Source organism: Mercenaria mercenaria, chromosome 17 (assembly GCF_021730395.1).
Source record: "Mercenaria mercenaria strain notata chromosome 17, MADL_Memer_1, whole genome shotgun sequence".
Classification (NCBI taxonomy): domain Eukaryota; kingdom Metazoa; phylum Mollusca; class Bivalvia; order Venerida; family Veneridae; genus Mercenaria; species Mercenaria mercenaria.
The window spans coordinates 64549882-64563184 of record NC_069377.1 but is presented as its reverse complement, the minus strand read 5'-3'; the positions used below and the strand labels follow the sequence as shown (position 1 = coordinate 64563184).

General features: G+C 36.8%; 1 protein-coding gene across 5 annotated transcripts in view; it reads left to right on the top strand.

The window, feature by feature from the left end:
- LOC123537123 (aldo-keto reductase family 1 member B7-like) overlaps window positions 1-13303 on the top strand; it is a 48826-nt gene that overhangs the window by 17429 nt on the left and 18094 nt on the right. For 4 of the 5 annotated variants that reach the window (XM_053528436.1, XM_053528437.1, XM_053528438.1 and 1 more), the window contains 4 exons: window positions 922-1038; window positions 3364-3453; window positions 8029-8145; window positions 12485-12591. In XM_053528436.1, the coding sequence (XP_053384411.1) occupies window positions 922-1038; window positions 3364-3453; window positions 8029-8145; window positions 12485-12591 (431 nt within the window). The remainder of the gene's footprint in view (window positions 1-921; window positions 1039-3363; window positions 3454-8028; window positions 8146-12484; window positions 12592-13303) is intronic. The other variant, XM_053528439.1, reaches the window with a different exon arrangement.

The window sequence follows — 13303 nt, the reverse complement described above, 5'->3', positions numbered from 1 at the left end:
ATGGAATACACATCAAAATCATAAACTTATGTGCTCTGTTTTAGTCATGGAAAACACATCATAATATCAAACGTGTGTGCTCTGTTTTAGTCATGGAATACACATCATAATATTAAACTTGGGTGCTCTGTTTTAGTTATGGAATACACAGTATAATATCGAACTTGGGTGCTCTGTTTTAGTCATGGAATACACATCATAATATCAAACTTGTGTGCTCTGTTTTAATTATGGAATACACATCATAATATCGAACTTGTTGCTCTGTTCTAGTTATGGAATACACATCATAATCATAAACTTATGTGCTCTGTTTTAATCATAATATCAAACTTGTGTGCTCTGTTTTAGTCATGGAATACACATCATAATATCAAACTTGTGTGCCCTGTTTTAGTTATGGAATACACATCATAATATCAAACTTGGGTGCTCTGTTTTAGTCATAATATCGAACTTGTGTGCTCTGTTTTAGTCATGGAATACACATCATAATATCAAACTTGGGTGCTATGTTTTAGTCATGGAATACACATCATAATATCAAACTAGTGTGCTCTGTTTTAGTTTTGGAATACACATCATAATATCGAACTTGTGTGCTCTGTTCTAGTTATGGAATACACATCATAATCATAAACTTATGTGCTCTGTTTTAATCCTAATATCAAACTTGTGTGCTCTGTTTTAGTTATGGAATACACATCATAATATCAAACTTGGGTGCTCTGTTTTAGTCATGGAATACACATCATAATATCAAACTTGGGTGCTCTGTTTTAGTCATGGAATACACATCATAATATCGAACATGTGTGCTCTGTTTTATTTATGGAATACACATCATAATCATAAATTTGTGTTCTCTGTGTTAGTTATTGAATACAAATCATAACATCAGACTTGTGTTCTTCATTTTAGTTATGGAATACACATCATAACCCAAAACTTGTGATGGAAGAACTGAAAGATTCCTTGAAAAAGCTGCAAACAGATTATGTTGACATGTTTCTTATCCACTGGCCAATGGGACTACAGGTGTTGTATTGATATTTTTATGTTGCTAAACTATGAAATGAAAGCAGTCTACTTGGATCAGATTTTTTTTTAGCCTACTTGCCATGGACTTAACATAGTCATCAAAATAGCTGTTCTGTGTATGTAGGTAAATGTGTGATTTTGTAAGGAGTATAACTCATGCATGTAAGGAGCAATTTTTCAATTTGGCTGGAATGTTTACCTCATAAAGCACAAATACCTAGGTTGCTATCTCAAAGGTTAAGGTAACACTTTAGGTTAAAGGTCATGTCAGATCTTGTCAGCATCATAAATTTGATATGCATTGAGCAGTCTCTATCATTTGGCAGAAATGTTTGCCTTGTCCACAGCTCCTATCTCTAAGGTCATACTTAGGAGTTAAAGGGCATTTCAGTGTTTGTCCTTTGACATGCATGGACCAATGTTTTTACCCATCTGAGCTTGAAGTGCTTGGAGTGAGCTATTGGGATTACTCACCCTCTGTCCATTTATCCAACATCAGTCTGTATACACATTTATTCAAACAATATCTCCTCTGAAACCATTCGCTTCAAGTTGATGAAACTTGGCCAGGATGTTTCTTTGACGGTCTTCCAACAAATTGTTTTGAAGAATTGTATTTCATGCAGAACTCTGGTTTCCAAGGCAATGGAGAAATACTTTGAAAATGTTTTTCACAGAAACCACTTGCTGGATTTCTAGATAATTTGATGGAAATGTTTCTTTGGTGACCTTTTACTAAAATCATTCAAATTATTCTGATTTGTCAGAAAACATGGCTGTTAGAGGGCATGGTCACTTTTCCCTATATGTTTATTGTGGGAAATTTGAAAATCTTCTTGTCAAAAACTGCTAGTCTGATTTCATAATAATTTCACAGAAATATTGTTTGTTTTACCCTCTACCAAGATTTTTCAAATTAGTCCTGTTCATTAAAAAACATGGCCGCCAGGTGGCACAGTCAGTTTTCCTTATACGTTTAGTGTGGTAAGTTTGAAGAAACTTCTTGTCAGAAACTGTTAGCCCGATTTCTTTATAATTTCACAGAAAATTTCACGTTTCTTGTTTAATCCTCTACCAGTTATTCAAATGGATAAATAAAAAAAACATGGCCGCAAGGCTAGTTTGAATTAACGCTGCAGATGGGATCCAACTCACCCAGTCACTCCTTGTTACAGATTGGTTGTATGAAGCCCACCAGTCTGATGGTCCAAAGCAAAATAAGTACCGTTTATTTAGTGGAACTTTACTTTTGTCGAGCCCACTTGCTGAGAGCGAAGACATAGTCATCCAAATAGCTGTTCAGTGTATGTGTGTTAGTGCATCTGTCCAGATTTTTTTATCCGGACAATAACTTTGACATTCAATGAGCAATCTTGTTTATATTTGGCTTGAATGTTAACTTCCATGAGACGGAGTGTCGCACACAAACCCTAGGTTCTATCTCAAAGGTCAAGATCATGCTTAGGGGTTAAAAGTCATTTTAGAGCTTATCAGCCAGAGGGCTGTAACTTTGCAATGCATAGAACAGACTTTTTTTTCTTCGGTATAAATGTTTGCCAAAATGAAACAGAGTGTTGCACGCAACTCCCAGACCCCTACCTTAAAGGTCAAGGTAACACTTAGGGGTCAAAAGTCATTTTAGAGCTTGTCCGTGTCATAACTTTGACATGCATTGAATAGTCTTATTTTCATTAGGCATAATTATTTGCCTCAATGAGACGGGAGTGTGAAGCGCAAACCTCAGGTTCCTATTTTCAAAGGAGAAAGTCAAAGGTCATATTAGATCTTAGGCCATAACTTTGACATGTATCAATCAATCTTGTATTTTTTTAAATAGAATTACTTCCATTTTTTTTACTAGCTTATTTTGTAACTTTTTTGTTATTGGCCATAGGGAAAAGCCAAGACCACCTCTTTTTTTGTACAACATGGATGGTACCTCAAATTTTTAGGTGTATTTTAAAAATCTGTACCTGGTAAGGACTTTTTTGGACTGAGAAATATTTTTTTTGGTGGACTTTTAATTTTCTTTCCCTTTGTTTTTCCTATAAATAGCTTATTTTGTAAATTTTTTATTATTGGCCATACTGAAAAACCAACACCAATTTTCTGTGATACAACATGGATGATACATCAGATTTTTTTACCTAAATGTTTGAGTCATTCAGGCATTGCGTCAACAAACAATGGGCTTGACATTGTTGCCCTTTGGGCTTCAACATTCTAGTCTTTTGTAAACATGATTCAGAAGAGTCACTTTTCAGTCAGTGTTGAAAATGAAATACATTATACGTTAATGTTAATGTCATTCACATGTTTCAGGATCAGGATTTTAGCAGGAATGTTATTTCACCAAAAGACAAGAATGGGAAGCAACTGTGTGCATGCTATCCACTGGAAGACATTTGGAAGGTAATGAAAGTTATGACTGAAGTTGATTTTTAGTTAATTCTGCAGGTTCATTGTGAGATATTAGTATAGGTGGATGTTTCGTTGTTTTCATTGTCTATAGTCCGTCATCAATATCTTACATAAAAATCTTTCCATCTGAACCAACTTGTCTATGGTCCGTCATCAATATCTTACATAAAAATTTTTCCATCTGAACCAACTTGTCACAATTACAACAAATGTGGTCTACAATGTTTTTCCATTACAGCTTTTTTATGTTGTGGGCCTACTTTGTGATGCATGGCTGTATGGCTGTGTTTGTGGTGCATGGCTGTATGGCTGTGTTTATGATGCATGGCTGTATGGCTGTGTTTGTGGTGCATGGCTGTATGGCTGTGTTTGTGGTGCATGGCTGTATGGCTGTGTTTATGATGCATGGCTGTATGGCTGTGTTTGTGGTGCATGGCTGTATGGCTGTGTTTATGATGCATGGCTGTATGGCTGTGTTTGTGGTGCATGGCTGTATGGCTGTGTTTATGATGCATGGCTGTATGGCTGTGTTTGTGGTGCATGGCTGTATGGCTGTGTTTGTGGTGCATGGCTGTATGGCTGTGTTTATGATGCATGGCTGTATGGCTGTGTTTGTGGTGCATGGCTGTATGGCTGTGTTTATGATGCATGGCTGTGTTTGTGGTGCATGGCTGTATGGCTGTGTTTATGATGCATGGCTGTATGGCTGTGTTTGTGGTGCATGGCTGTATGGCTGTGTTTATGATGCTTGGCTGTATGGCTGTGTTTGTGGTGCATGGCTGTATAGCTGTGTTTGTGGTGCATGGCTGTATGGCTGTGTTTGTGGTGCATGGCTGTATGGCTGTGTTTATGATGCATGGCTGTATGGCTGTATTTGTGATGCATGGCTGTATGGCTGTGTTTGTGGTGCTCTGTGCTGCCCAGAAATCTATTGTTACTTTTTATTGTCTGTAGATTCTTAGCCTGGACTTCTTTCAAGTTTGTTCAAATAGTTATGCGGGCAACTAGAGTCAAAAATACGAAAGCCTTTAAACAACTTCTTATCATGAACAGCTTGATAGATCTTCACCAAACTTGGTCTGTAGCTGCCTTGTATGGACTTCTCTAAGATTTATTCAAATGGTTCCCCTTGACCTGTTTTAGGGACTGCCTGTCCAGAGATGGAAACAGAAAAAGTTTTAAACAAGTTCTTCTAATGAACCACTTGATGGATCTTTCCCAAACTTTGACTGTAGTGTCATTGGCTGTACTTTCTTCAACTATGTTCCAATAATTTTGCTGTGATTCAGTTAAGGCCACCGCAGGGTCATTTTTTTACATTAAGAAGTATATAATAAAAATTTAAACACCTCCATAAGTACAAGGCATAGAGGTAAGAAAAATTACTTGATTTGTAAGTGGCCAATTACCAATTTGTTGAAAGAAGGGTCTCTAGGATTAAATTTGGGACTACTGAAAAGTCAGTTGTTTGCAAAAACTATAACAGGAAAACTGAAAAAATGTCTGTCTCAAAAGTTTGATGGTAAAATATTTCTCATGAAGCCTTAGCTAGTGATCCTTTTACCAAGTTTGTGTCTGCCTGATCAAACGATCAAGGTCAGGCGAGAAACTTAGTGCCATAATTGCCCTCTTGTTTGAATGAACTGTTTGAAATACCAGTTATGAGAAACAAGTTTAGTTATGTTCATCTTTCAAGGGAAAATATTCTCACTTTTTCCTATGATTAGACTGTCACCCTTTTTCTATTATCATACATTTACCATGTAGTACAGGCTCGGAGTATATCTATTAGCATCAGATAAATTCATATAGTATTGGCTCGGAGTATATCTATTAGCATCAGATAAATTCATATAGTATTGGCTCGGAGTATATCTATTAGCATCAGATAAATTCATGTAGTATTGGCTCGGAGTATATCTATTAGCATCAGATAAATTCATATAGTATTGGCTCGGAGTATATCTATTAGCATCAGATAATTAGTCTAAGAAGAAAGAACAAAATACAAACAAGGACAATGTGACAATAAGTTATAATAGTGACATTCCAAAAGCTTAGCCTCGCAGAAATGAAACCCTGCTGCACTGTATGCACAAAAGTGTAACTGGGTGAAATTTGCACAGAAATAGTCAAAATAAAAAATGAGCCAACAGGGACAAATAGGCAATAAAGGAACACAGTGGGGGCACTGCCTTAAATTAAATTAGTTAAAGGTGTGCACTAAACCTCACTCTTAACACCCACCATGCTCCAGAGCTCATAGATTAGTTTCTTACACTTATTTCCTCCATGCTGCCTGATCCATTCAAGTAGGAAACATTTTTCTTTGCTGCAATCTTTGTGAAAGGACTTTAATACTTTGCTAATATTTAAATTGCAAATGAAACCCCAGGTGTTTTGAACCAAGTTCTATCAGTTTACAGTTGGTGATTTGCTCTGGTTTGACTTCAATAAGTATCAGACTAGTTCAGCTTAAGTATGATAATATAATAATTTCAATAAAGACTTTTTATGCCCCCTTCAAAGAAGGTGGGGTATATTGGTCGGTCTGTCTGTTCGTAGACCAATCCGTTTCTGGATGATAACTCAAGACACTTGGGCCTAGGATCATGAAAAGTGATGAGGAGGTTGGTCATGACAAGCAGATGACCCCTATTGATTTTGAGGTCAGTATGTCAAAGGTCAAGGTCACAGTGACCCGGAATAGTTAAACATTTTCCGGATGATAACTCAAGAATGCTTGGGTCTAAGGATCATAAAAGTTGAAAGGGAGGTTGGTCATGACCAGCAAATGACCTCTATTGAGTTTGAGGTCAGTAGGTCAAAGGTCAAGGTCACAGTGACCCGGAACAGTTATACCATTTCTGGATGATAACTTGACAACGCTTAGGCCTAGGATCATGAAACTTTAAAGGGAGGTTGGTCATGGCCAGCAGATGACCCCTATTGACTTTGAGGTTAGTAGGTCAAAGGTCAAGGTTACAGTGACCTGGAACAGCTGAACCGTTTCTGGACGATAACTTGGGAATACTTGTGCCTAAGGATCATGAAGGTTGATAGGGAGGTTGGTCATGACCAGCAGATGACCCCTATTGACTTTGAGGTCAGTAGGTCAAAGATCAAGGTCACAGTGACCAGGAACAATTAAACCGTTTCCGGACGTTAACTTGAGAACACTTGGGCCTAGGATCACGAAACTTTATAGGGATGTTGATCATGGCCAACAGATAACCCCTATTGATTTTGAGGTCAAAGGTCAAGGTCACAGTGACCTCGAACAGTTAAACCGTTTCCGGATGATAACTTGAGAACGATTTGGCCTAAGATCACGAAACTTAATAGGGAGGCTGATCATGACCTATTGATTTTGAGGTCAGTAGGTCAAAGGTCAAGGTCACATTGACCCAGAACTGTAGAACTTTTTTTGCCAAATAACTTGAGAATGCTTTGGTCTAAAATCACATTTGATACGGAGTTTACTTATGACTGGTAAATGACCACTAATTATTGATTTGAGGTCAGTATGTCAAACGTCCAGTGCACAGTGATCAAATAATTTACTGAATGCATCAAGGGGGGCATCTTGTTTATATTTTTGTCTGTCGTCCATCCATTCACAATTTCTTATGAACACAATAGAGACCACATTTTGCAAATGATTTTAATCAAACTTGCACACAACTTGAATTGGCGTAATATCTCGGTTCCTTTCGAAAACTGGCCAGATCCCATCATGGGATCCAGAGTTATGGCCCTTTGCAGCCATATAGAGACTTCATTTATGGTTTGATTTGATACAGACTTGCAAAATATCTTTAACAACAATTAATCTTGGATTCCATGATGAATCCATCAGATCCAATCATAGGTTCCTTAGCTACGGCCCCTGATTGACCCCTGAAAGAGCCAAAATTTGTTAATTTTTACCTTGTGAACAAGATAGAAGTGACATTTTACATTAAGTTTTAACCACACTTACACACAACATAAGTTACAATAAGATCTGGGTTCGTTTGGAAAACAGGCTAGATTCCCTCATTGGTTCTAGAGTTACTGCCCCTGAAAGGGGCAAAATTTTCTAGTTTGGTCCTTTCAGCCTTTAATAGAGGTTTCAGTTATGCTTTGATTTGATACAAACTTGCACAGAATGTTTATCTTGATGATCTTTAGGTCAAGTTCAAAAATGGGTCATGTGGGGTCAAAAACTAGGTCACAAGGTCAAATCAAAGGAAAAGCTTGTTAACAACCTAGAAGCAGTATTTATGACCCTATCTTCATGAAACTTGGACTGAATGTTTATTTTGATGATTCCTATGCCAAGTTCAAAAACTGGGTCATTTGGGGTCAAAGCTAGGTGACCCGCTCAAATTAAAGGAAAAGCTTGTTAACATTGTAGAGGCCACATTTATGACCCTATCTTCATGAAACTTGGTCAGAATGTTTATCTTGATGATTTCAATGCCAAGTTTGACAGGTGAGCCTTATATAGGGTCATCATGACCCTCTTGTTTGTATTTTAGGAGAAATTTGAACTCCAATGTATTTCTAATTATTTCATTCAAGGAGATGGAAAGGTGCCAACATGCTGGAATGACCAGAAATATTGGTTTATCTAACTTCAATAGCAAACAGACTGAAAGAATGTTTGAGTGTTGTACTATCAAACCTACAAACATGCAGGTCTGTGAATTATTTCATTTCCAGTGATATTCACATGAACGTAAAATTCCATGGCATTTAAAGAGATTTTATTTATTATGAATACTGTATTTTTTCTTGAATCCTCACTGTTTCTGTATGTCCATTGTCTAAAAGGATAGTAGATTTTCTGACATTTATGCATATACAATGTATGCCAAATACAACTTTGAACGAATATTGGCGAATATGAAAATCACTTTGTTTTTCTTTTTCCAAAATATTAGAAAATGTGTCCATAATGCACAGCTGGAGAGATGTGTTTGGCTGATTTTGTATTTAGGCCATACCAAATTGATAAATAGTTCTTCGGAAAATTTTCAAAAAAAAATTGGAGCGGGCGAGCGAAATTTTTATTTTATTTTTTTTTTCTCAATTTTGATTTTTTCAGAGGCGGGTAGATTTTACATGGAGCGAGCGGGCTTTTTTAAATTTTTTTTCCCAGCTTTGACCCTTGAGGAGGCGGTTATGATTATACATGAAGTTAACATTTCTTTAGAAATAACACAGAAATCAAACATTTACAGTGTGGGTAACACAGTATATAGCTTTTCTGTTATGTTTTAAAGACTACATGAATGATTTTGCAAATAAATTCTTGCCAAACCTCACTGAATCACTTTGTTTTTTTTTAGTTATAATTTCTAAGGGATGAGTGTCTTATTTTTAATTTTGATTTTTCTACATCATTCTCAAGGCCTGCCTATTTAACGGCACAGCATGAGGAATATTTAAGACAAAACAGGCACATGTGTGGAATAACATTTCTTCTGAAGCACAGTTAAATGGCTTCGGCACATGAACAACTTTGTGCCCCTAGTGGAACTCCAACCCATAGAGGTGAAGGGAACAAACCACTTGACCAGTGAGACCAAACAGAGTTGGTCATACAGATGCTTCGACATTGCTTGAATCCCTTTGGAATAATTTCTTAACAGATCACTCTAGCTTATGTTTTTGTGGTGGAGATTCATTTCAGGCAAAAATGATAACAAGACTGACAAAGAATGATCCCAATATGGCCACCCTTAAAGTGTTATATGGCCACCCTTAAAGTGTTGTTTGTTTTGCTTTGACTAAACTAGACATTTAGAGTTGGGGAGGTCTGTTTTTTTCCAGTTTTTTTTTTCGTTCTATCAATTCACAGCCAAGTAATAGACAAACAGGCAAAATTGGGGTTACAAAGGACAGATTTTATATCTACACTACTTATTTGAAAAGCTAAACAATTTTTAAATTGACTAAATGTGTTTTGATAGAATATCTGACAGCTGTACTAAAGAAAGTATGTTCAAAAAGATTTGGCCTAGACAATGTGATAGGTCGGTCAGGATCTGTGAACAAACATTTTTTTAAGATAGTAGTCGGCCTCAGGTTTGGGCTCTAGATATAACATACTGAACTAAACAACTGATAACAAATGGTTTGAAAACTATATCTGAACAATATTTCCAAATATTTTTAACTGCATCCCCGTGCACGTCTTACAAGTCGTGCTTCGTTCCTTTCGCTGTATTGAACAAAAGTAGAACGTGCCTACTTCATAACCTACCGACACATCGAAGGCCATGTGTGGCACTAGCACAGACACTCCAGATTTAAAACAAATGATGAACAACACCATAATTCCTGACTTTTTGAGTTTTGGCCATCAGTAACATGTATTACGGATGCATGAAATCCGATCAATATCACTTTGACGCATTAAAACAGCGATAAAACCTGCTTTGCCGTTATTATTCCGGACCGCGTAATCGGGAAAAAAAAATTTTTTTCGGAGATTTTTATGTACGTGCGGGCGGGTGATTTTTATTTTTTTTCTTCGGGAATGAAATTATTGATGCGGTAGTTCCGACGAACGACATATCAATTTGGTATGGCCTTAGCAACTCAGTGATAGGGCTGTTCATGCATGTAAAAAAGATTTTGATGTAAATACAAATTATGAAGAGGAGACATTAATGGCGTAACAGTGTTTGAATTGTCCATCAATCAGTTACACCTTTTAATGTACTCAGCTGGTGCCACAGAGACATTAAGTACATCATCAACATGAAGTGGATATTTGCATATGATCTCTACTTTCATGGCTGACTTCTTTCTTTAATTTATGACATTTTTGGACATGGAAATATTACAAGCATTCTGTATTTTGTGTTCTGAACTCCTCTTACAGTTTCACACCAATTCAAATGAAATCAGATATATTTAATCATCAGCATGTGGACATTCTCATGTTTTTGAGACTTTCATGTTGGATAATTTTACACCCGCTTTGGAAAAATAGACATATAATGAAATGGCATGTGCCTCTGTCTGCCTGTCTGTCTGTCGTCCTATTTAGTTTACAGAGCATTTCTGAAAAACCATTCAGGATATTGACTCTAAACTTGGCATGTAGGTAGGCAGCTATGAGCTGATGTGCAGAATGCATGAACCAAGTTGGTAGATCAAAGTGAAGCTCAAAGGTCAAAATTGTCCCTCATATTTTGTGTCTTGAGCATACCTCTATTACTATTTGAGGCATTGACTTTAAACTTGTCATGACCATGTGCAGGATGCAGGAACCAGATCGGTAGGTCAAAGGTCATAGTCACAAATGGAGCTCCAAGGTCAAAGTTGTCTTATTTTGTGTTCTGAGCATGATTTGATTACATTTCAAGGTATTGACTTCAGTCTTGGCATATAGGTAGGTGGTTGACACAATGTGCAAGGTGCATGAACCAGGACTATAGGTCAAAGGTCAAAGTCACAGCAATGTTTCGTGTCCAGAGCAGAAATTGATAACCTTTCTAAGTACTGACTTCTAACTTGGCTTATAGGTAAATGGCAATAAGATGATGTGCAGAGCACATGAACTTGGTTGGTAGATCAAAGGTCAAGGTCACAAATTGAGTTCAAATCTGCCCTTTGTATTTTGTGTCTGGAGCACAATTTCAAAACGATTGAATGTATTGATTTAAAACTTTAAATGTAGGTTAGTGGTTGTGAGGTGATTTGAAGAGTGCAACAATCCACATTACTGCCCAACCCCACTTCTCTACCCCTCCCCCCCCCTCCCCCCAAAAAAACACTTATATTTGTGTGCATTAGTATTCAAGTGCATGAACTTAGTTGGTAGGTCAAAGTTCACAGTCCCAAATTAAGTTCAGATGTAAAATCTGTCCTTTGTATTTTATGACTGAAGCACAATAGTTCAAAACTTTTCAAGGTATTGACTTTAAACTTGAAATATAGGTGGGTTGTGATGAGACAATTTGAGGAGTGCAACAATCCACATAACTCCCCACCTTCCCCCCCCCCCCCCCCCACCACCACCACCACTACACACACACTCAACACACATTAATCCCCTCTCTCCCTACCATCCCCTCCCAACAACCAAAAAAAATTTACTTTTAGTTTCTTGTTCCTTAGTATTCTATCACAGCAGCCACACAAAACTACCCAACTCCCACCCAAAATGTTTTCTTTAAGGTTTACTTTCTCCTCAGATATAAAACTCTAGGACAGTTTTCACCAGTTGAAGACAACTGTTACTATTTCTTTGTTGTTATGTCTATGCTTCACAGGGATTGTGAAGAACTTGTCATTAACTTTCATCCATATTTATACATATCCACAATTATACATTTGTATTCATAAAACAAAAAGGTTCATTTCAATAATAACATACGTCTTCTGTTTATTCAGGCATTTAGGACACTCTAAAATCAAATGGTACCAGTGACCTGTCCTCTCATTTTTCTAAAGTTTAAGGATAACTTTCTACTCTATCCCCTGCCAAAGATAGAGGATGATAGATTTGGTGTTGTCCATCCATCCACCCGTTCGTCCGTCCATCTAAATTTGAAAATGTTTATAATTCCAAAAGTATATTTAGCTAGAATCTTAAAACCTCACATAATTATTTATTAGCTCATGACCTTTGCTCACATGTAGTATTATCCCGCTTGACCCAGTAAATTCCCTTTGCATTCTGCAATTTCCATGAGAACAGAATCTTCAAATATGTTTGGTTCTTCTTACTCTGTCCTGTTAACACTTTACAGCTGATTCGTCTTAGGAAGAAAAATACAGTGATTTTATCAGTTCATGCAGATGTGACATTGTAAACACAATTATCTAAAATAAAAAACAAAACTGTAGTCCCATGGAAGGGATGCTTAATGTCTAGTTGACAGGTGCTTGATGGGTTCATAGCCACAAATATGGTATAAATATAATGTAAATGGTTGTAGTGTAAAGGTTATATTTGTTAAATTTACTGTTTAATAACTTTGTTGTGCAAGTTATGCTATTATTGCATTGTCTTTTTTAGATTGAAATATGGCCATATTTTTCAAACAAACGTTTGACAAAGTTTTGCAAAGACAAGGGGATGGTTGTAACTGCCTATGCACCATTTGGATGTCCGTCACGACCTTGGTAAGATAACATTAAGTCTGGTACACAAACAAGCTTTTAAAGAGTTTTCGTAAGTAATGTTTTAATGTAATACTTCTGCCAGAATTGCTCAGAAAGGAAATAAAACATGTTTGTAAACTGTATGCAATCATAATAAAAAAATAAGAAAACACACAGTGAATATGTAAATAAAACTATATGATACGCAGGAAGATTTGCAATCAATGCACAGCCGACCATTCGTCTTTTACCCTTGAATTGATTATGCTATGTTCCTTTTTGACCCAACTTTACTGTTGATTTTAAATACCTTTTTCACTGTGCTTTGAAAAAATGGAGGTTAAAGATATTTAAAAAGGGCACTATATACTGTGAACTGCAGACTTGGAAGTTTGTTAATGTCATATGAAATAAGAAAGACAAACTATTTGATATGTTCATAAGGGCTCCACAGCTGACATTAGATCACTAGCGGTCACATACACCTAATAGCCAGGGCCTACCATTCATGTACATACTTTTACATTTTAATGGCTTGAAAAGTGTATGTAAGGATTGGAAAGGAGGCTGTCTTATTGTACCCCCCCCGACAACAAAGTTGTAAGGAGAGGTATACTGGTTTCAGGTTGTCTGTCCGTCTGTCTGTCTGTCCATCTGTCCGTAGACGCAATCTTGTGCACCATCTCTCCTTATCCCCTTGACAGAATTTAATGAAACTTCACACAAGTGATCA